General features: G+C 41.8%; 3 protein-coding genes across 3 annotated transcripts in view; 2 read left to right on the forward strand and 1 right to left on the reverse strand.

Annotated features, from left to right (window-relative positions):
* Window positions 1-97: 97 nt before the first annotated feature.
* dnph1 (2'-deoxynucleoside 5'-phosphate N-hydrolase 1) lies at window positions 98-6,895 on the forward strand. Its single transcript, XM_084077093.1, has 4 exons — window positions 98-295; window positions 1,468-1,542; window positions 3,039-3,149; window positions 5,992-6,895. Exons 1-4 carry the CDS (start codon window positions 160-162, stop codon window positions 6,108-6,110), a joined length of 441 nt encoding a protein of 146 aa, XP_083933219.1. The 5' UTR covers window positions 98-159; the 3' UTR covers window positions 6,111-6,895.
* Window positions 6,896-10,170: 3,275 nt separating this feature from the next.
* LOC311058538 (kelch domain-containing protein 3-like) lies at window positions 10,171-11,214 on the reverse strand (the record flags this gene model as incomplete). The annotated part of the gene is made up of 1 exon (XM_084076001.1): window positions 10,171-11,214. One exon carries the CDS (start codon window positions 11,212-11,214, stop codon window positions 10,171-10,173), a length of 1,044 nt encoding a protein of 347 aa, XP_083932127.1.
* A 10,916-nt stretch (window positions 11,215-22,130) lies between these two features.
* dlk2 (delta-like 2 homolog) overlaps window positions 22,131-23,002 on the forward strand; it is a 25,868-nt gene continuing 24,996 nt past the window's right edge. The window contains exon 1 of the mRNA XM_084077080.1: window positions 22,131-22,241. The gene's annotated coding sequence lies outside the window, so the exon portion shown is untranslated. The remainder of the gene's footprint in view (window positions 22,242-23,002) is intronic.

Consider the following 23,002-nt stretch of genomic DNA (forward strand, 5'->3'; position numbering starts at 1 on the left):
TGTGACGTCAGCACGGACGCTGCGACGTTTCAATCTGGTTCCACTTCTGCGCATGTGCTCATTTGCATACAGGGCGCCAAAACAGCCGTGTGTACCAGTACAGAAACAGTAACAAAACCAGTACAGTACCAGTACAGAACCAGTACAGATTATAGAAGAATGCATATTTACTTCTGTGGCAGCATCCGTGGAGGCAGACAGGACGTGGAGATCTATCAGACTATAGTGAAGAAGTTGCAGACTTTTGGAAAAGTCCTGACTGAACACGTGAGTCACAATGAAGTGACAGAGAAGGGTGAGTTGTTATTATTATTATTATTATTATTATTATTATTATTATTATTATTATTATTATTATTATTATTATTATTATTATTATTATGAAATGTCAGAGAAGGGTGAGTTGGTTAACCAACTCACCCTTTTTTTTATTACATGCTCAGAGTTACAGTAATGTTACCTCAGAGCAATAATGTTTCAGTATGGTTACAGACAGTCTGTTCTTTTTTCTTTTCTTTTTTACTTAAGTAAAAGTAGCCAATAGCACAATATAAAAATACTCCGTTACAAGTAAGGCCTGTATTACAAATTTGACTTGAGTAAAAGTACAAAAGTAGTGGCATCAAAATAGACTTAACAGTACCAAAGTAAAAGTACTCAATACTTTTGAGCAACGTGTTGTTGAGCTTGTAGATCTGCCATTTCCGAATAGTAGAATTATAAAATAAGTGTTTAGGAACTGATTTGTGTGTGTGTGTGTGTGTGTGTGTGTGTGTGTGTGTGTGTGTGTGTGTGTGTGTGTGTGTGTGTGTGTGTGTTAGGGATGCCACCGATTATTCGAATTTTCGAATATTCGTTACAGTCTCCATAATCGAAAATGATTTTTAAAATTCGATTTTAATTATATATATTTTTTATTATTATTTTTTAAAAAAAAAATTTTTTTTTACTTTTTACTTTTTTTATTTTTTACTTTTTACTTTTGTATGCCTTAGTTTCAATCAAAATATATGCTAATACTAATAATAGTAATATTATAGTCTTAATAATTGTAAATGGCCACAGTTTCAGAGCGTTTCACTGTTTCAGCCCAGCCCAAACATGAACTCTGCAGCCGCACTGAGGCCCCTGCTGGAAAGCATCCCAGCCCAAACATTAACGTAACTAATAATTGGGCCGCGCAACCCGGAAATGACCGTAATAATGCTAAAACAGGAGCGAAAATATTAAAAAAAAAAAAAAAAAAAAAAAGTTTTTTTTTTTTTTAAATATTTTTCAAAAAACGGCGCCGTCGAATATTCGAAAAATATTCGCCAGGGCTGTCCGAATTTCGAATTTGCTGAAGGTCAGATTGTGGCATCCCTAGTGTGTGTGCGTGCGTGCGTGCGTGCGTGCGTGCGTGCGTGCGTGCGTGCGTGCGTGCGTGCGTGTGTGTGTGTGTGCGTGCGTGTGTGTGCGTGTGTGTAGGTGACCCTGACGCGGAGCTAGTTGGAGATAAGTTCATCCATGACAGAGACTTGGAGTGGCTGAACATGTCTGATGGTAAGAACAGAAACCTTGTATCTCCATATTTCTCCGTTTTATTTTTTTCATGAATTAATGCGATATATTATACTTTGCGTTATGACAGTGTCACGGCAAAAGTCGCAAAAATAGCCGATCTACAAGCTCACAATGCATCGCATCGCAACGCATTGTGAGCTTGTAGATCGGCTGTTTTTGAAAGGTTTCACCGATAATTTTGTACCCAAAAGGGCAAAAGGCTAGTATTAACAAGAGCTTGTGACTTAATAATCACCCATGCAAAACAATAAAACACGTGCAGACCAGTCGAGTGCTCCGGTATATTTTATTTGGGTAGTCTCTCCTGTGCCCAGGTATTATTATTTTCTCTGATGCAAGTTGAGCAGCGACAAGCCCTTCTACCTTCTACTGGTTGAAGCACGGTGGACTTCTCTTTACCTAAATAATAACTACTGGATTGGATCCATTGGAACACAGGTTCTTTATTCCAGTCCCTGAAAAGTAAAGTTTTTTGGACATAAAAGGTTTCCACCTGACAGTTTGAAATTAACCTGGTTACTGTTGTGAAGTTACACATTAAAGGTCCAGTTAAACTTTGTCACTGTTTTTGTCTCTTTTTTTTCATGTAACTTTCTTCCTCTACCCTGGATTTGAATCCAGTTTTCTGCACAAGTGCTGACGTTTTTTCCATTGAGCTAATAGAGCCTGCTTGCTTGCTCAGGGGATGAATTGAATCCGTGTCAGATCCTGTGCCTGGGTGAGACATGACCTTTGACACGATCTAAATGTGTCAATAGGAGAGCAGGGAGACAAAATACAATCACCCCAATTGTATAAGTTATAAAGAAAAACATCACATGGATGCAACTGGGACGTATCATCAGTGTTGTAGCCTGGGGTCAAAGGGTGTTTCAGCTCTCGCAAAATACACCCTCGCCCAGGTGACCCAGCTGGGGTTGATCAAGCCCCTGACTTACGTCCCAGTAGCTACCCCACGGTCAAGACCGGGCCCCTCAATCCGCTTCTCCAGAACTACTCTGCTGGGGCTCGGGGAGAGGAGAGGCTCTGGCACGTGGAGGGACTTGGCTCTGTGGCTCCTCCTTCATCTCACCAGGTCCAGGACCTGAGCGCTGCACCAGGCTGCACCAGACTGAGAGTGTACAAATGGAACCAAATGGACCCGTAAGGGTCCATTTGGTTCCATTTGTACACTCTCAGAGTTATAGGGGTCCTTGAAAATAAGACAACCGCTATGCCACACTAAATGGAACAGAGCCTTAATTAGTATCATTGGTAACACCTGTGAAGGAAGTAAGGAAGGGGCCCAATTCATTCCCAATATGGCTGCTGTGCATATAGCCTATTGGCATAACGACTAACATGGGGAGGAAAAGGGGTAAAAGGAAAGAAACTAAAAAGGAAACATTACCCAAATGACCAAAGCCATTACATGTCGTGTCCGTTCAAACACTGAAGAAACATCAAAGAGGTTTTGTTGTGTCTTTGTGTTTCAGTGATCGTTGCCGAGGTAACGCAGCCGTCGCTAGGCGTGGGTTACGAGTTGGGTCGGGCTGTGGCCATGAAGAAGAGAATCCTGTGTCTGTTCAGACCTTCATCAGGAAGAAGTAAGACTCAACTGTTTCTTTCTTTGTTTCTTTTTTTCTTGGGGAGCAGGGGGATATTTTTGTCCTATATGTTATTTCAGCTGTTGCTGTTGTTATTCATGGCTGCCAGCTCCCAGCTGATGTTGTGTGGGAGTCCAGAATGCTCCAGACCGTGCTGAATAACAGCTAGCTTGCATAACGTCTTCAGACTAGGATTTATATGTAAGATGGACAGGACACTGTATGCTCCAATGAGGATAATACGATCTCCCACCATGCAACAGGACATACTAGCATACATCGCCCAGGGGACTTCCCCCTTGAGCTCAACCTTCCGCCAGGAGAACGTCTCTGGGTTGAATTTCCACAGATCATTGAGGATCCTGGTCGGGGTCCTTTTGGAGCCACCTAATATGTACAGCTCTCCATTATAGGCAAAGGCTGGATGATGGCAGCGTCCTTCTGGAAAAAGCATAGGATGCAATGCAGAAGGAGGGCTCAGCCAGCTGTTGGTCTCTGAGTCAAACACTCTGATGTTGGTGTTTTTCCACTGGCCCCCCCAGCTACCGAATACAAACATCTTTGTCCCAATGATGGTGGCAGAGTGACGTGATGAAACAGGTTGTGGATTATCTCCGGTGTTAATTAAAGACCAGACCATTGTGTTTGTGTCCATCTTGTGGATGTCATTAGTCAACCAGGAGCCAGAGTTGGATCCTCCATGGATATACATGAGCTTTCCCAAGACACAGGCTGAGTGGTCATCCCTCGCCTCTGGAACTGTTCCAGAAACCTCGGGCTTGAACCATCCGTGGGTGTCTACATCGAATGCATAAAGCACGTTGCAGTACTCCGCCGTTTTGGCAATATGCCCTCCCCAGATGTAGATGGTATCTTCTATCAGCACAGCTGTGTGCTTTCTGCGACTGTAGGGAACCTCACGTTCTCTTCTTCCAGTTGTGACTGGGGACAACTTCATCCAGCGCAGTGTCGCTGTGTTGAAGACAAGAACCACAGTCTGATCACTGTCATTGTTGTCCTCTCCAATAGTGGAGGTGTACTCCCCTCCAAAGGAGTACACCTCGTGCTCCACTATGACAGCAGCATGGATTAATCTCTTTGGGCCCCCGTGTACCGTCCAACAAAACATTTCACACACCAGCAACACCTTCAATCAATGCTGCTTAATAGACTTCCTGTGAAGTTCTTTCACGCAGTTCGCGATTAGTTGGTAAATGATGTTTTGTTTCTTTGACAATTGATTTTAATAAAGGACAATTACATGGTAGTGATGTCATTGTGTGATGGTGTCTGTATGTTTTTATGTGTTTGTTTTACTATGACATCACAATATATGGGCATATTGGGCCTCATTCACAAAGCTGTTTGTACATTTCCTAGTGTAGAGTTTAGTGTATATTTTTTAAGTAAAGTCTGACGTGCGATTCATGAAAGGGAGTGTAGAGCCTTGATTTGTGTGGATCACCCACCTGTTCGTAAATGGAAAAACGTGGTCACATGTAGACAATTGCATTGGTCCACGTCCCATTTAACACCATAAAAGGCAACAGGAAATATCCAATGTGCAAAAAAAAAGAACTGATCTGCAAGCTTACAACGTGTCACGTCGCACCACCTTGAGAACTTGTACATCTGTTCTCTCTGGAGGCGAGTCCCTCGATCGCGATGGATGAACTGAACTCAACAAAGTAATGCTCTCATGTATAGTGAGAAAAAGAAGTTAACAAAGTTTAACCCCACGACCGAATAATAGGCTAATAAAACTGGAAAGGATATTATACAGTATAAGCCTTTTCTAGTGAACAATGCTCACCTTTGTTAAGTAAATATTATGCTGGAATCCAGGGCATACTGGAACCCTGCTATCCGATAGATTATGGACCAGAGCTTTATTGATTACTCCGTCCTTTGGATTAACATATCCTAGCCGCTGTCCTATGTCGGAATGGGGAATAGAGTAATGGACACTAGATTTCATCCATACTGTATCCTTATCAGGTAATATAAAGACCTAAATTAGGCTATTGTGTGGTAAGTGAATAACGCAACATTGGAGGTGCGTCTGTTGCATATAAGGCATGATCGTCTATTTTAATCAATACACAAAATTGTGGCCACACACACAATGTGACGTTTAATTATATTCAACTCTAAATGTTTTATCTGAAAAATAAATAAAAATCAGTTTAAATTTGCATGATGTCTATAAGCCCCATAGGCCTTTGCATTTAAGCATTAAGCTATATTTTTATTTTAAATTGTTGAACTCTTGATAAAGAAATAAAAAACATGAATTCATTCATTCAACATAGATCGTTTAACAGACATATTTTTTCCTTTCCTTTTATACGTGATGAAATGTTTGGCAAAGGTTTGGCACTATTGTAACTGATTTAGCTTGAAGAATAAGGCATTCTAATAGCAGCTACGCATGGTTTGTGTCACATAAGACTGCCCCAGAGCAGACGTAAGTGTACCTACGCCAAAACCCACAGACAAAACAAAAACATGAATCAGACTCTGCTCACGAAAATGTGTGGATTTGCGGAGAAGTAAAATATTTGTACGTATCCAAGCTTAGTGAATCAGGCCCATTGAGAGTAGTAACCTAACCACAAGGCCACTGAGGTGGTTCATATTGAGAGACAGTCACAAAAAAGATTTCTGAGCTTGTTCTTCTATTATTCTATCGATTACTTCAAAGAATCGACACAATGAAATGCTAATTGATTGTTTTTATAACTGAGTAAATCCATTATTCTGATTAACCACTTAAGCCCTATGGTTGTGACAGTCCTATCCTAGGTGTTGGATGCTAACAATAGTTGTGTATTGTGTGTAGGTCTGTCTGCCATGATCCGAGGAGCTGAGGATGGACATGTGGTCCAGGTGATGGACTACAACCCTCAGCAGATTGAAGACATACTGGACCAATACTTTAAAACCCTGAACCAACCCTGAGGAACACCTGAAATACTGGACCACTACTTTAACACCATGAACCAGAGCCCTGAGGAACACCTGACATACTGGACCACTACTTTAACACCATGAACCAGAGCCCTGAGGAACACCTGAATTACTGGACCACTACTTTAACACCCCGAACCAGAGCCCTTAGGAACACCACTTTACTCACCAACACACATTCAACAGATCAACTTACATTATTTAAATGAATCCTCTTTTTTCTCTGTTCTGTTAGGAGTTCACATTCTGAAAGTTCAAAGGTCGTGGTCAGCATCTAGAAACAACAATTACACTCAAACATGACTTACTATACATTATATACACCAATATCCTAACAATACTTTAGATGGTTTAAGATCATCTTTTCTCCTTCATGTTTGTTTAGTTTCTGTAAGACAGACAGACAGACAGTGTTGTTTTTCTATGTAAGACGGACAGACAGACAGACAGACAGACATTTCTCAGAATCATAAATCAGTAACTCATGTCTACAGTACATTCAATGTGTTGTCTAAACTGGGACCAATTAATGATCAAAATCAATCAAACGTGATGATTGTAAAAAAAACTAAATATTTGTCCTGATGTTTGTTAATGTGCTGGCCTTAGAAAACGCTTCTGTCCACTAGGTGTCACTCTAGCCTCATCACAATAAAGTCCAACTGTGTAGAAGAGTTTGGTTTGCTTATCTCTGTGTTTCTAACTTTATATAAAACATTATTATAAGTGTTGGTATAGTTCCTTTCTGCTAAATGAACACAGCAATTTACTGTATAGGAAACATTTATATCAGTGATAAGATATTTAGATGTCTCTGTATTTTAGATATATCAAGATTTTTAAGATACTGCTTTCCTTAAGACAACATTTACAGCACTGAACAACATGTAAACCAACTACTGACAGTTTCTATGTTCACACATCCTATCAGTAAACTTAAAGATTGATGTAAGTGATTTTGATAACACTTTACATGAAGGTCGGATAGGCCTGTATAATGCATAATAATCACATTTATAATGCATTATAAAGCATTTATAAGGCATCATAGCACTTGTTATAAATGTTTATGTATGTCTATATTGTATGACAACTAATAAGAAGGTTTATGAAGTATTTTAAGTGTTGGTTAACTACCATAACTTAGTCAGTTATAAAGACACAGAGAAGTGCTCTATGGTATCATAACGCGTTATAAATGATATACTAATGCTTCTGAAATGGAATCTTATAAACGTCAATATAACGTTATATCATGATATTAGTCAACATACTATACTACTCTGTTGCAGGGGTCTTCAATGTTTTTAAGGTCTAGGACCGTCTTAGATGAGAGAGAGATGAAACAGGGACCCCCACTACATATTTTACAAAATTGTGTTGCAGATTAAACTTTTCATAGATTTCATAGATAGCTTTATAGACTTGTTTGACAGCACTGTCATCAGTGTTGTGTAAATTATAGTTTGTGATAATGTTGCCCCCAAAATAGGGATACTAGGGTTCAACTAATGTAAAAAAAAAAAAAGAAAAAAGAAAAAAAAGATTTGGTCCCTCCCTTTTCAATTTACAATTTAGCAGACGCTCTTATCCAGAGAGACGTACAGTAAGCAAGGTAAATACACAAGAGAGACAGTGTAGTGTCTCAGTAAACTACGTAGCATCACAGGTAAACCAAAAACCTATAGCATCAGTTTAAACAATATACTATCAAAATAATAATCTGTACATTGACATTATAGGATACTAGGTAAACAATGAACCTAGCATCTGACTAAAGAACCTGCTATCAAATGAGAACAAATGACTAAGGTAAGTCTGAATGGTCGTCATAACTAGTTGTTGACGAAGCACTTGTTTTGTGTGTGCTACTTCATACAGTCTGTTTGTTCACGTCGATAGAAGACACAAACGTTGGTACCTGCTGATAGGCTGTCACTCTTAACCTCGTCCTGTTGGCAATCAACAGTGACATGTCCCGCCCTATAGCTTATGGTTTTGACAGGAATAACGTGATATTGTTGCTGTCGGGAGGAAACCTCGCATCTCCTTATTATATATATTACATATTACGTTTTTATGTTTTTTATAAATGATTGCCCTACTTCATCATTCAAGATCGTACAAAAGTAGTGAAAATAGCCGATACAAGCTCACAATGCGTTACAATGTAACACGTCGTGAGCTTGTACATCAGCTATTTTCAATATTTAACTTTTTTATGTAATAATAATAATAATAAATAGAAAGAAGGTTTGGACATACAAAGTTTCCACCCGACAGCAACAACAGAATCTGTCCGTGTCATGAGGTCTTTAAGGCTCAGTCCTTGTGCAGCCGGCCGGGGTTAAAATCCCACCCGAGGCCAGGGTTGGAATCTGACCCGAGGCTCTTTGCTGCATGTATATTTCCCCATCAATGTCTCTCTCTACTGCCACTATGAAATAGTCTCAGACAGACTGTTGCCTCGCACAACTTTCAAACGCTTCCGGCATAGACCAATTATTTGTTTACAAACATTGAGACTACTGGACGCACAGGTGACTGTTTCATGTAATCAATTCCCAACAGATCCCCAAACCTGCTGTTTTGGGGTGAGCTTGTTTCAGTTCATTCAACCTCCTCTGTGTGTAGGCTAGTGGGGTGCGCCCTGGCGACACATATATACTTCATCGCGCAACGGTACTGCGCACCGAGAACAGCTGACATACAAGCTCACAACCGCGTCACGGATGCGACCGCTGTGAGCTTGGAGATCTGCTAATCTTGGCCGTTCTCTGCGCGCGACACCTTCGCGGGACGGAGCATAAATTAGTCTTGACGGGCTGCAGCTGCGCGAGCCAAGCAAGTGCTGGTGCGATGATCATAGAGCGCTCCCTCCGTTCTTATGACAGCCACTGGAGGTGGAGTTTTGAGGACAACTGCTTTGAATTGTTATTATTGTTTACACACAACAGAAACCAAGGAGTATATATTTCAAGAGCGAGAGATCACAGTAAAAATCCTAAGCATTCTCTCCTCCACACTGGGAGAAAAACAGCATCTGAAAGTGTGATGGGATGCATTTTTACACGTGAGACTGTGACCACTTTTACATTGCATCTTATGAGCGGTGGGGTTCTTTTGCTGCCGTCCTGCGCGCGCATACTGTTTCGTATCAGTGTGACGTCGTCTGTTAAGGCGTCTATACAGTCTGGACCACGGAGCGCTGAAAATGATGGCCGGTAAAACGGATGTCCCGCCTCCCCCCGCTACCGTCTCGTTTCTGCAGTCACGTAAATTTGTTCTACCGTAAATCAAATTATTCAAAGTATTATAGCTTAGTGCTTAGCAGAAATGCTAATTGAAATATATATTTTAAAGATAATTTTAAATATTTTGCCACTGAAAGGTGAAATGCCACTTGAATATTTTAGAATCAGCCTCATGGTGGCGCTATAACAGGCCGATTCGTGTTTTTACCTATAACTGCACCGATCTGTGTAAAACTTTGTATGCACACTCCCTAGAGGTCAAGGAAAAAACTTTGCCCTGCATTTTTAACATCTGCCTTTTATAGCGCCACCAGGAGGCCGACTTATGTAAAACATTTTTTTTGATATTACTCCTTCCGATTTTATCCAAATTTCAAGCAAATCGGTACACATGATCTCTATAGTCATGTGATCAAGACGGATGTGTTTTTCATATTCCATCCTGATTGGCAAAGATTGACATCTTAAGTTTGCAGCAGTGGCTTGTTTTGAACAAAACGCAGCGTCCTATTGAGGTCAAACTTTGCACGCACATTCACACTATGTTGAGGAACAAATGCCCCCTTTTAACATTGGCGCTATAACACTGTCATAGGCGCTATGACACCAGCAGGTCTAATTTAGCAAACCAATTTTTTTTTACAGAATGCCTCAAATCATGAATGCCGCGTCCAATTGCCGTGCCAGGCCTAAGAAGAAATGGCACCCTTTTCACATTGGTCTATTATAGCGCCACCCAAGAGGCCACAATAACCTACCTGACCTGGCGGAGACTTGTGCTCCGAGGAGCACTTTTTCTAGTTTTGTTCTAGTCTATGTTTTTTAGTCATGGCGTCCAGTTCCCACCTGATGTTGTGTGGGAGTCCTGATTGCTCCAGACCGTACTGAATAACAGCTAGCTTGCACAACGTCTTCAGACTAGGACTTAAGTCTAAGATGTATAGGTCATCAGGTCTGTCATGTGCTCCAAAGAGAATGATACGATCTCCCACCATGCAACAGCACATCCTCCCACCGGGGCCGGGGCCTTCCCCCTTGGGCTCAACCTTCTTCCAGGAGAAGGTCTCTGGGTTGAATTTCCACAGGTCATTTAAGCCCTGGTCCCTGTAGCCACCAAATATATACAGCTCTCCATTGTAGGCAAAGGCTGAATGACGGCTGAGTCCTTCTGGAAGGGACTGGGCTGAAGGCGTGTTCAGCCAGCAGTTGGTCTCTATGTCAAACACTCTGATGTTGTGGTAGCCGAAGTTGTTGCACTGCATCCCCCAGCCACCGAATACAAACATCTTTGTCCCAATGATGGTGGCAGAGTGACGTGATGAAACAGGAGGTGGTGTGCCTCCCCTGTTAATTAAAGCCCAGACCATTGTGTTTGCGTCCATCTTGTAGATGTCATTACAGCGTCCAGTCACAGAGTTGTTTCCTCCATGGATATACATGACCTTCCCCAAGGCACAGGCTGAGTGGCAGTACCTCGCCTCTGGAACAGTCCCAGAAATCTTGGGTGTGAACCATCTGTGGGTGTCGACATCAAATGCATAAAGCCTGTTGCAGTACTCTGCCGTTTTGGCAATATACCCTCCCCAGATGTAGATGGTATATTCTATCAGCACAGCTGTGTGCCCCTTGCGCCTGGAGGGAACCTCAAAGGAATGTTCTCCTCTTCCAGTTGGGGACAATTTCATCCAGCGCAAAGACACTGTGTTGAAGACAAGAGCCTCAGTGTGATCGCTGTCATTGCTGTCCTCTCCTCCAAAGGAGAACACCCTGTGCTCCACTATGACAGCAGCATGGTAGGATATCTTTGGAACTCCGTTCAGATGTGCCGTCCAACCAAACATCTCACACACCGGTAGTTATCACCAACGACGTTCAGAGGAAGTCGCTTCTTGCTGTTTCTAAATGATTATCGTTTATTTGTCAGTTCAGTTTTAAAGGACACTTACATGGTTATCATGATGTCGTTGTGATGCCATTGTGTGATGATGTCAAGGAGTTCAATTGTATTAGCTTTACATTTGCTCATCAGTACTATGACATCACTACCATGATGTCACAAAGTTAAGTCCAAACGTGCTTCAGCCAGTTGTGGGTAGAAGGGCTCGGTGCTCAACAGCGGGACAAACTGAATAAAGAGAACAATACCTGGTCACTCCAAAAAATACTTGACTGACATATCCAGAGATCTCCATATATGGGCATATCGGTCGTATCAACTTGCATCTTCCTCAGAGTCCAAATAGATTTTGATGTCAGTCATCTTTATACTTAGGCGTGGTCAGAGACACAGAGAAGAATACCAGCACTCACTTAAGTCCTCTTATTTATTAAGGTCATGTCACCCCAGCAGCAGCAATCATACGGACGTTTCGGCCCACCGGCCTTCCTCAGCGTATGATGACAAAACATAGACTTTGTGTCACTTATAAAGGGACCTTAGTGCCACGCACAGAACGGTCCGGGTAACAACATAATCTCAAAATCACGTCACTTTTTAACAAGAGGGTCAACAACCAGAAACAAGAAAATACATATAGCAATATTTAGAAAATAGTCTAATTTGTTTTGCAGTATAGAAAACACATTTTTAAGAACCTTTGTCTGTGCGAGTCCCTCAGTACCCCTTCATAAAGACAGACTCAGATTTCATAAAAAAATTACACAAAGGTAAAAAAGGACTACAAAACATTTTAAATACCGAAGTATACATAGTGTCACTCACAACGAGAGGCATTTACCACATCATCAATTCATTGCTCTGAAAAGTAAACCAAACTTTAACTTCTCTTTAACTTCTCTTTTGTTACCCACGTAACACAGGCTACAAGGGCATTTTAGCAGATAAACCACGAACTTAGTTTTACAGGTGATGCTTTTAACATATTTGTTTTTACCTGAATGTGGATGTAATACATGATTACCTCTGATCATTGCATTGCAATGAACACAGTTAAAACACGGGAAGTTGCCCGTAGGCAAATCGGACATGAAATGTTGCGGTGGAACATGACAGTCGAAGACAGACAAGTACACTGATGTTCCTGGAATTATTTAGCTTCTCTGTTATTATATTAATTTATTTTTTGATTAATCGAACTATCAAGAAATGATTTTTATTAATGCTTTTTTTTAAATCATATATTAATGAATCAACACAATGAAATTGTGTTGATTCTTTATTTCATCGAGTAAATCTGATTCTAAAATCTGAAGTCTGATTAACTACTACTATTGTGTTCATTTAACTCTGAGAGTGTACACATGGAGCTATGCAAATCCATGATGTCAGTGTAATTGACAGCTACAAAGATGACAGCGAAGCTGAGAATGTAAGTAACACTTTAAACGTATTTAACACGGCCATGTAAATCAACTTTGGTACACGTGAGACAGTTAGCTTTAGAGACAGTGGCTCTAAGACACGGGAGACAGTGGCTCTCATCGCACAGATGTTGGCACTGTCTGCAGAGCATACAGTTACAGTAACAATGTACATTTACTCAAGTAGGCTACTGTACTTAGGTAAAATTTGTAGGTACTTTTACTTTACTGGAGTATTTCCAATTTTCAATACGTTTACTTCTACTCCACTACATCTCAGAGGCAAATATTGTACTTTTACTCCACTACAATTATTAACTTTTGTTACTAGTTACTTTGCATATATAAATTATTACATTATAAAACATACATTAACCTCCTTATCCCTATTTTATATCTAGGCTATTTGAAAATAGCCGATCTACAAGCTCACAACGCGTCGCGATGCGTCGTGAGCTTGTAGATCTGCTATTTTCAAACATTTGAGTATTTTTCCTTATGTACTTTAAGCCCATTTTGATACCAATACAAGTACCAAGTAAATTTTGAATTCCCGACTTTTACTTGTAACAGAGTACTTCTACATTGCAGTATTGCTACTTTTACTTAAGTAAAACATTTGAGTACTTTTTCCACCACTGCTTGTATGAGTGAGTGACAAATACATCTCTAGCATCTGGCTATAAGATAGATTATGCAATTTTCACTAATAGGGGCAGGACTTGAGGGTGGACCGACATCTCCCTGATTATGCAGAGAAGGTCGTACCTCTGTACACGGACGACACTTTCAAGGATCACTTCAGGATGACACGCACGACATTCAGAATCCTAACAGGTCCTTAACATATCATTTTATAATATGTTTTACTGTCTTATGGTTCTTGATGTTGTGTGAAGCACTGACAAACGTTTTCATGTCAAGGACCCCCAAATTGACACACAATATTAGCATGTGGGCCCCCATTTGAAAATATATGCCAGAGACCCCTGTAATGGAAATTACATTTATATTCCTGTATAATTATTGATTACTATTATTGATGTATTATATATTCATTATTCCTCTTATTTGAGTATTACTTTAATACTTTATGACTGGATTCTGAACTATTGCAATTATAACTACACATTGTTATGATTAAATGTCTGAATGGGGTGCCCTAGCAGGGAACATAAACAAGGAAGATAAGGAGCCATCTGCATTAGTGTTTACTGGGAAAGGAGAACTACTTAGCCAAAATATTGCATCAGGGTTGTCTGATTACATTTGTATCCTTGGGGTTAACCTTTCATCCTCCTGGAACTTTTTATGTGGGTTTTACCAACACTAAGTGTCAGTCTCCCGTTGCCTTCCGAGGCAACCGGACGCAACAGTACTGGTCAGCTCCCAGTACAACAGTAGAAGACTGTGGTTGTACTGGTCAGCTCCCAGTGAATAACAGTAGAAGACTGTGGTTGTACTGGTCAGCTCCCAGTACAACAGTAGAAGACTGTGTTTGTACTGCTCAGCTCCCAGTTCAACAGTAGAAGACAGTGGTTGTGTTTTTAGTTACAAGTTAATTTGTAGATTTGATTATTATTATTATTACAAAACACATTAACCACTTAAGCCCTATATTTTGACCATTTGAAAATAGGCGATCTACAAGCTCACTATATTTTCAAAAGATTTGTTATGCATTTTGAACGTCTGAAATGGGAAATTTATTTGATACAACAGATGACAATGATATATTGAAAAGACACCTCAAAATCTGTTTTTGTTGAAAACTTCTGCTGAGATGAAATGATCATTCTATCCTTCTATAGGCAGAGAGAGGACCCTACTGAGCATGTGCACAAGAAGTCTCACTCCTCTAGCTTATTTCTGATTAGAATTATTGAGTGTGTTACGTTTGCCCCCTGTTACTTTTGACCCCTATCTCCCCTACTGGTCAGCTCCCAGTGACACACATATGGGTGCCACCGAAAGGTCACATGAAGACCTGAGATCCACATTGGAGTCACGCCGTTCGCATGTGGATCCCGAGTTCCACATGATTCAATTGTCTTTAATTAGTGTTTACATTACATAATTACATTACTGTAAGTCTCTATACTTTCAACATACGTACCGGCTCAGTCGACTTGTGGTTACAATGTCTGCCCTGAGCCAACGAGGTTGGAGTTTGATTCCCAATAAGGCCATACCAAGGACTGTAATATGGTACCCAATGCCTCCCTGCTTGGCACTCTACATTTCTCTGATTTCTCTGAAAAAAGAAAATTGACCCTATGGGAGAATTGTCTGTAGTCTGTCAGTCATATGGCTGTGCTTTGTATTGTTTTGTCCATCCATCCATCCAAAAATACATAGTTTGTATTTTTGTATTTGTGTTACTTAACCGCCTCTTAGCCACTTAAATAAAGGTTGTAGCCTACTTTGGCATACTATAGTGTCACGCATCTATCTATCTATCTATCTATCTATCTATCTATCTATCTATCTATCTATCTATCTATCTATGAACATGCCACACATAGCTACTGCACACCCTTCTTCACTTAATCGACCACATGCACCCCGCACGCACGCACGCACGCACGCACGCACGCACGCACGCACACACACACACACACACACACACACACACACACACACACACACACACACACACACACACACACACACACACACACACACACACACACACACACACACACACACACACACACACACATAGCAGCTGTGTGCGTAGATTAGCAGCGGAAGGACAGAAACAATAGCCAGCTTCAGTACAGCTGCTTCAACAATACTGAAACAAACAGACAGACAGCTCTCTGCAGCTGTCTGTCTGTCTGTCTGTCTGTCTGTCTGTCTATCTGTCTACATTCTACTGCATTTCATCCATTCATCTTCAACAGAACTTAACTGCCTTGCTAAAGGGCAGCTTGCAACATACAAGGGAATGAACCAGCAACCTGGCAGATGGATATAAACAGACAGACAGATAATCATTATTTATTATTATTTCATAGAAAGCGGCATAAAAAATAAAAAAAAATAGCTAATCTACAAGCTTGTAGATTTACTTATTATGTGTTTTCACAATATTTATCTGTGGAACCAAGTCAAACTAAATCTAATGCCTACAATTCCAAGTGCTTGTCAGGATGGGGGGTTCCCAGTTGAAATATGATTATTTTGGGGGGGTCCACAGTTCCCATTACTTTTAATGAAGAACTCACCCAACAGCACATACCCCCTCCTTCCATTTATTTTAATGAACAACTCACCCAGCACATACTCCCTCCTTCTATTCATTTTAATTAAGATCTCACCCAGCACATACTCCCCTCCTTCCGGGGTTTGGGCACGCTTTTGATGACATCATGGGGCACATTCATCACCTCTGTGCACAAGCACCTGACTCGAGGCCATTGGTCGAAACCCTTTTCGCTCGTTCAATTCATAGACATATAAAGGTAGACGCCTCCTCCTAGCCTGGTTCCAGACCATAGACCCCGCCCATTCTCTGAGTGGACTGCCCCTCTTGGTCTGGTGTTGAAATGTGAACCTAGGATTTATTCGGTACAAAAAGTACCGTCCAATGAGAGTCGGAGGTGGGGGTGGGTCTAATGACAATTTCAAACTGAAGCTCCACGCAGCTTCAGGCTGATAATCAAGCTAGCTTCCTCCGGCTCTGAGGCTCTGGGGGCTTGCAATACCAGATTTGGCCACTTGGAAATCAGCTCTTCAAAATTCTCCCTTGGTCATCGGGGCTTAGAACCATAGATATAGAAACCTAGATACCTCATTGGCCTCTGCAGTTCGTTGGAGCGATCTGTTTCGTACGGGGGGCACGGGCACTGGCCAATCACAGCGCGTTGACTACTGGCCAATCACAGCACGTCTTTTCCAGGACTTGTCAGAATCTAGTTGTCCCGCCCCCACCTGCCTCTGATTGGTCTACCGAACGCCCCCTTCTGTGACGCACGTGGAAGTTTCCAGCTTGCCCCCCGGAAGCGGAAGCGCGTGCGCCATGCAGACGCCTCAGAGCCAGAGGAAGCGTCTACCTTTATATGTCTATGCTTAGAACCTTCACCTGATTCCTGGATGCTGTTCAGTATCTGTCCACTAAGAGGGGTATGACTGCTGCAAGGATCACACCTGTATGTTACAGTATTGCGTGTGTGTGTGTGTGTGTGTGTGTGTGTGTGTGTGTGTGTGTGTGTGTGTGTGTGTGTGTGTGTGTGTGTGTGTGTGTGTGTGTGTGTGTGTGTGTGTGTGTGTGTGTGTGTGTGTGTGTGTGTGTGTGTGTGTGTGTTCCAAGAACACTTCAGACTTCAAAGGAGACCGTCTGCCACACTGGAAATAGACACATGTCAACACCCCCCCCCCCCCCCCCCCCCCACACACACACACACACACACACACACACACACACACACACACACACACACACACACACACACACACACACACACACACACACACACACACACACACACACACACACACACACACACACACACACACACACACAAACACACACACACACACACACACGCACTCATCAGTGCCACTGATGAGAGAGAAATATAATTAGAATATGATGGACAAACATCACCATGACAACAAACATCACCATGACATCTAACATCACCATGACAACAGACAGACTGTATTCTTTGAGACACACATACAGGTATTTCGGGTCGTGGCTGAATCTGCCATTCCTTCGCCGGGTCAAACAACACAGCTTTCACCATTGGAATAGCACAAAATATGGTGAAGTATTGTAGTGCAGGTAATTGCAACAACCCCCGATCTTGTGAAACATTTAAATGGGACCGCCAAATATTCTAAACTTTCCACGATTCTGCCTATAATCATGCCCTAACGAGGGACATGATTTTCTCACAAGTTGTGCTATGTGGACATTTTAAGACAAAAATAAGTAAATAAAAGAATGTGGAGGAAATTAATCAGTTGTTTTGGGATAGTTTGCAATAAAACAGGTGCAAGTATTTACAACATAGATCAAGAACAACGCAACGGCTGTTGGTAATCAACACCAGCGCATCAGCAAACAACGAAATATTTCAAGACATGGAAGAGAACCAATTAGAACTCTTCACAGGGCTGATTAAAATCACAATAACACAGTTGTCAGACTCTTCTAAATGACACATTAATTTGTACATTACAGTAAAGTTCTTAATAGGGCTTGACACCCACAAGTTAACAAACAGCTGGCTGGCGCTGTGCCATCTTGAGACCATCACCAGCAACTGCAAAGCATCATTGTATGCAACCTTAAGTTTTTGCATGCTGCTATACCTGTAGTTACTCCATACGTGAGCAGTATACAAAATGCTTTAAAAAGTGAAACCTTAACATATTTTGACTTCTATGTTTTGCTATAATGTCTTTTATAAATCCACATAATCACAACATATCCAAGAAAGGAGCACCGGTCTGCCTTTTTCCTATGGTCTATGTTCTGAGTTGACCCGGCAACATCATGGCGGATGATCTAGTAAGTAAGGGGTGATGTCACTGTAGTCAGAAGAATTGATATTAAATATCAGTGTGTCTCATTGTGTTGTAGTACTGTCAACTTAAATGACTTAGAATTTTAGTCTTACACATTGGCCGGTATTCAATTATGTTTGATTATTATTATTATGATTATATTTTGCCTTGAAAACAATGCACATATTATGATGCATGTCAAGTCAGAACGGTTCAGTATATATATCGTTATATCCACCATCAGCTTTCACAGCTGATTGTGAAGAACAAGCTTACAAAAGATAATGACATTATAGCCCTGTCTACGAATCAAATACATATTTTTTTTACAATCAATTGTTTGTTTGATTATTAATTTGATTGTATTGTCGTTGGCGTTATTTACTGTATGAATAACTGCACACTCTGCCAAAGGGGCCTGAGCCACAGGAGCTAGAGTGGCTCCTTTTTTAAGCGGAAGGTTTCCGGTTCGATTCCCGGCTCCCCCTGGGGTTAGTGTTGAAGTGTCCTTGAGCAAGACACTGACCCCCTAACTGCTCCTGATGAGCAGCATGGGAGGGGGGGATAAAGTGAGTAATTTTAATCACTTTATCCATATTGTATTATGTTGGCTATTCAAAAAAAGCTTGTATCTGCTATCTTTGAAATTAAATTAAATACATTATTGGAAAAAGTGTTTTGATATATGTTAACACAAATCTTCTATTTCTAGGGTTCCCTGACACAAAACATTTTCAGATGGGGGTCCATCTGAAAATTCATCCAAATACATATCAATTTGGGGGTCCTTGACATTAAAACGTTTGAGAACCACTGCTTTAGGCCACAATATGCTCTTACTGTACAATATGTCCCCCACCAACAATGTCACCTGTGTGTGTATGTGTGTGTGTGTGTGTGTGTGTGTGTGTGTGTGTGTGTGTGTGTGTGTGTGTGTGTGTGTGTGTGTGTGTGTGTGTGTGTGTGTGTGTGTGTGTGTGTGTGTGTGTGTGTGTGTGTGTGTGGGGGGGGGGGGGGGGGGGGTTAAGGGTCAAACACACCATGTTCATCAATCAGCTACAGTTTGGATGTGATGGTGGGAGGTCTCTGGTTTCCACGGCAACCGGACAACAACACCTGCTACTGTCACTCTCAGGGACAGTGTGTGTGTGTGTGTGTGTGTGTGTGTGTGTGTGTGTGTGTGTGTGTGTGTGTGTGTGTGTGTGTGTGTGTGTGTGTGTGTGTGTGTGTGTGTGTGTGTGTGTGTGTGTGCTCTCTCTCAGCAGCTGTGATGGAATGCTTGTTACTCTTCAGTTCAGTTTAACTTTATTGTCATGTTGTCTATTAATAATAATACTAATGAATATGTGTGGTCTGGCTCTCTCTGAATGCAACGAAATCAGATATTAGAGGGAACTCAATAGCAAGACCTCCCTAAGCTACAAACCCACAGATGGCAATCAATTAGAACATTTAGGCACCAGGCCTGAGGTCAAAGGGCAGCAGGAATTTTACATTTCATCAGTGGTTGGGTCCAGGGGTCCTCAAGGGGCTTCCAGGGGGGTCCCCAGCTAAATGATTGGTAACTCTCAGAGTTGCACACTGTAATTTGCACACTCTCAGAGTTACGGGGGTCCTTGGCCCAAATGTGTAGTAAACTGGGGGGTCTTTTAAATGAAAAGGTTTGAGAATCACTGTAGCACATTATAACCTCTAGTCTTCCAGGCCACCAGGTGCTTTTAGGGGGGTGGGGCAGAAAACTGGGCGTGTGCATACCGCTCCCCCCCCCCTCACCCCTCACCTCCCATTTCTGAGACACCAATGGCTACGGCCTCAAGGTCCTCACATACTGACAGATAGACACACACACACACACACACACACACACACACACACACACACACACACACACACACACACACACACACACACACACACACACACACACACACACACTGCAGATTACAGGCAGTTAGTGCGAGAGGAATCTCACAGCTGCGACAAATACATTTCATTCATTGAGGAACAACCCCTCACCACGCACATGCGCACACGCGCACATGCGCGGGGGCACGCACACACACATTCCTGAGAGTCGGTTGGTTCAAAGCGTCAAATTTAGACAACAGACAATGAACCCTGAGATCAGCTTACAACAGATCGCACGCACGCACACACACACACACATACGCACTCACACACAGAACAATGTAATGGTTGGCTGGGGGAATCTCGACTGTATGGTGTGTGTTTTAGCTTTGATTTAACCACTTAAACCCCATTATGGTTGACCGGAGTCCCTCAGGGATCTAGTGTATTTTTTGTTTCCTGTTAAAGCTTTTTCGCTGAAAACAGCAGATTCCCCTCAGAATATGGATCCAGGTCATCGGTCAGTAGGAGACTCAGTAGGAGTCTAGAGTCTCTGCCGGTCATCAAATTATTGGCTTAGGAATGCAACAAAAACAAACAAAATCTCCACGAATTCAAGGCTTCATGGGGTGTGTAATTGATAGAACATTTGTCATTTTTGAGTGAACTACTCCTTTAAGTGGTTAAAGAACTGAGAATTCCAACAGACCTGCAGTTTTGAGGGCATTTGTTCCAGATATGTGCTGCATTTTAACCCATTACAGTTTAACACCTTTGTTAACACGCAAAAAGCGAAAATTCCACTCGAGGCGTTCTTCCAACGCTGCTTGGACAGGGAGAACATTGCCTGTGATGTAGATGAGGCCCACTGGCCAGACAGGAACCAGAGGCGTGATGCCTAAATCATGTACCGAGAAAAAGGGCAGTCACACACACACACACACACACACACACACACACACACACACACACACACACACACACACACACACACACACACACACACACACACACACACACACACACACACACAGAAACTTCAGACTGTAGATATTCTACTGCACAGACAAATGAAGTACCTGCTTCAACATGCAGGATAGAACACATAGAGAGAGAGAGAGAGAGAGAGAGAGAGAGAGAGAGAGAGAGAGAGAGAGAGAGAGAGAGAGAGAGAGAGAGAGAGCAAGGGAGACACACAGATAGAAAGAGATAGAGAGTGGGGGATAGACAGAGATAAAGAGACAAAGAAAAACAGATCATTTGTGAACATGAATAGACATGAATCACATATTGTTCATGCTTATAGTTCATGTTCATTTGAAGATAGTATTAAAATGGATTAGGAGGACACACACACGCGCACGCGCTCGCACACGCTCTCTCTCTCTCTCTCTCTCTCTCTCTCACACACACACACACACACACACACACACACACACATACTGTGCATAGAGTGCATAAACAGTGTGTGGTGTCAGGTTGGAGTGCAGAGAGAGAGAGAGAAAGAAAGAAGGGAGAGTAAGAAGGGGGAGAGAGAGAGAGAGAGAGAGAGAGAGAGAGAGAGAGAGAGAGAGAAAGAAGGGAGAGGGAGAGTAAGAAGGGGGAGAGAGAGGCAGGAGAGAGAGAGAGAGAGAGAGAGAGAGAGAGAGAGAGAGAGAGAGAGAGAGAGAGACGTAGAGAGGCAGAGAGGGACAGAGAAAGAAGTGATAGAGACCAGGAGAGAGAGACAAAGACACAGAGAGAGAGAGAGAGAGAGAGAGAGAGAGAGAGAGAGAGAGAGAGAGAGAGAGAGGTGTGAAGTGTAGAGCAGTGTGGGGTTCCCTGTCATCCGTCTGTAGAGAGAGGGAGGAGAGCACAGGCTGTCAGCAACTCTCTCACAAACACACACACACACACACACACACACACACACACACACACACACACACACACACACACACACACACACACACACACACACACACACACACACACACGCTCTAAATAACCGTGTGTGTGTGTGTGTGTGTGTGTGTGTGTGTGTGTGTGTGTGTGTGTGTGTGTGTGTGTGTGTGTGTGTGTGTGTGTGTGTGTGTGTGTGTGTGTGTGAACGTGGACACACTGCAGAGCAGAGCGGGAGGTAGATGGCAGAGCTCAAGGACCGGAGAGGAATACTATACTGAGATACTTACAGCACAAGGTAAGAACACTGTTCAATTCAATTCAATTCAATTCAATGGGCTTACTTACATACTGATGAATTGAGTGCACTTGACCACAATGGAAACATGCTTTTTGTGTTATTCTTTTAGCATAACCTTTGATTGTACTCCCTGTACTGTTAATACTCATGTTAATAAAGTATTCATTTAATCAACCAATCAATCAATGAAAATGACTGGTTTTACAGGTTTTGTAGCAATTTATAGCAATTATAGAGATATTAGGCCTTAAGTGTCGAATGTTCAATCATGTTCTAATCATGTATACTTTATTTCACTTTTAATAATCTTACAATATCTTACTCAATATAATAGACTATCATACAATATCACACATATATACAATATGTGATGTTGTTGATACATATAAACCATAACCATATATCAACAATATCATAAAATATCATATAATGTAATATGCCAGTGCATATTCCATTGTATGATATGGACCACTGTAACGCTGAGAGTGTACAATCATACAGTGGCCTACATATTATCATACCATATCACACAATGTCATAGTCTTTCATTTCATATCATATCATATTATATCTATAAACTGGGATCAAGTAGTATTGCAGGGTGTTGATCTGGTATGGGACTTGAGCGGATACGGAAATGCTGCATAAATGTACTGTGTGTCTGTGTGTGTGTGTGTGTGTGTGTGTGTGTGTGTGTGTGTGTGTGTGTGTGTGTGTGTGTGTGTGTGTGTGTGTGTGTGTGTGTGTGCGTGTGCGTG

The sequence above is a fragment of the Gymnoscopelus microlampas genome, assembly GCF_963454915.1.
Source record: "Gymnoscopelus microlampas genome assembly, chromosome: 13".
Lineage (NCBI taxonomy): Eukaryota > Metazoa > Chordata > Actinopteri > Myctophiformes > Myctophidae > Gymnoscopelus > Gymnoscopelus microlampas.

What these genes read in the sequence shown, in the direction of transcription:
- dnph1 (XM_084077093.1), top strand. Translation starts at nt 160, where the DNA reads ATGCATATTTACTTCTGTGGCAGCATCCGTGGAGGCAGACAGGACGTG. An exon ending in CAATGAAGTGACAGAGAAGG is followed by an intron (nt 296 to 1,467) that starts GTGAGTTGTTAT and finishes GCGTGTGTGTAG; the next exon opens with GTGACCCTGACGCGGAGCTA. An exon ending in GTGGCTGAACATGTCTGATG is followed by an intron (nt 1,543 to 3,038) that starts GTAAGAACAGAA and finishes TTTGTGTTTCAG; the next exon opens with TGATCGTTGCCGAGGTAACG.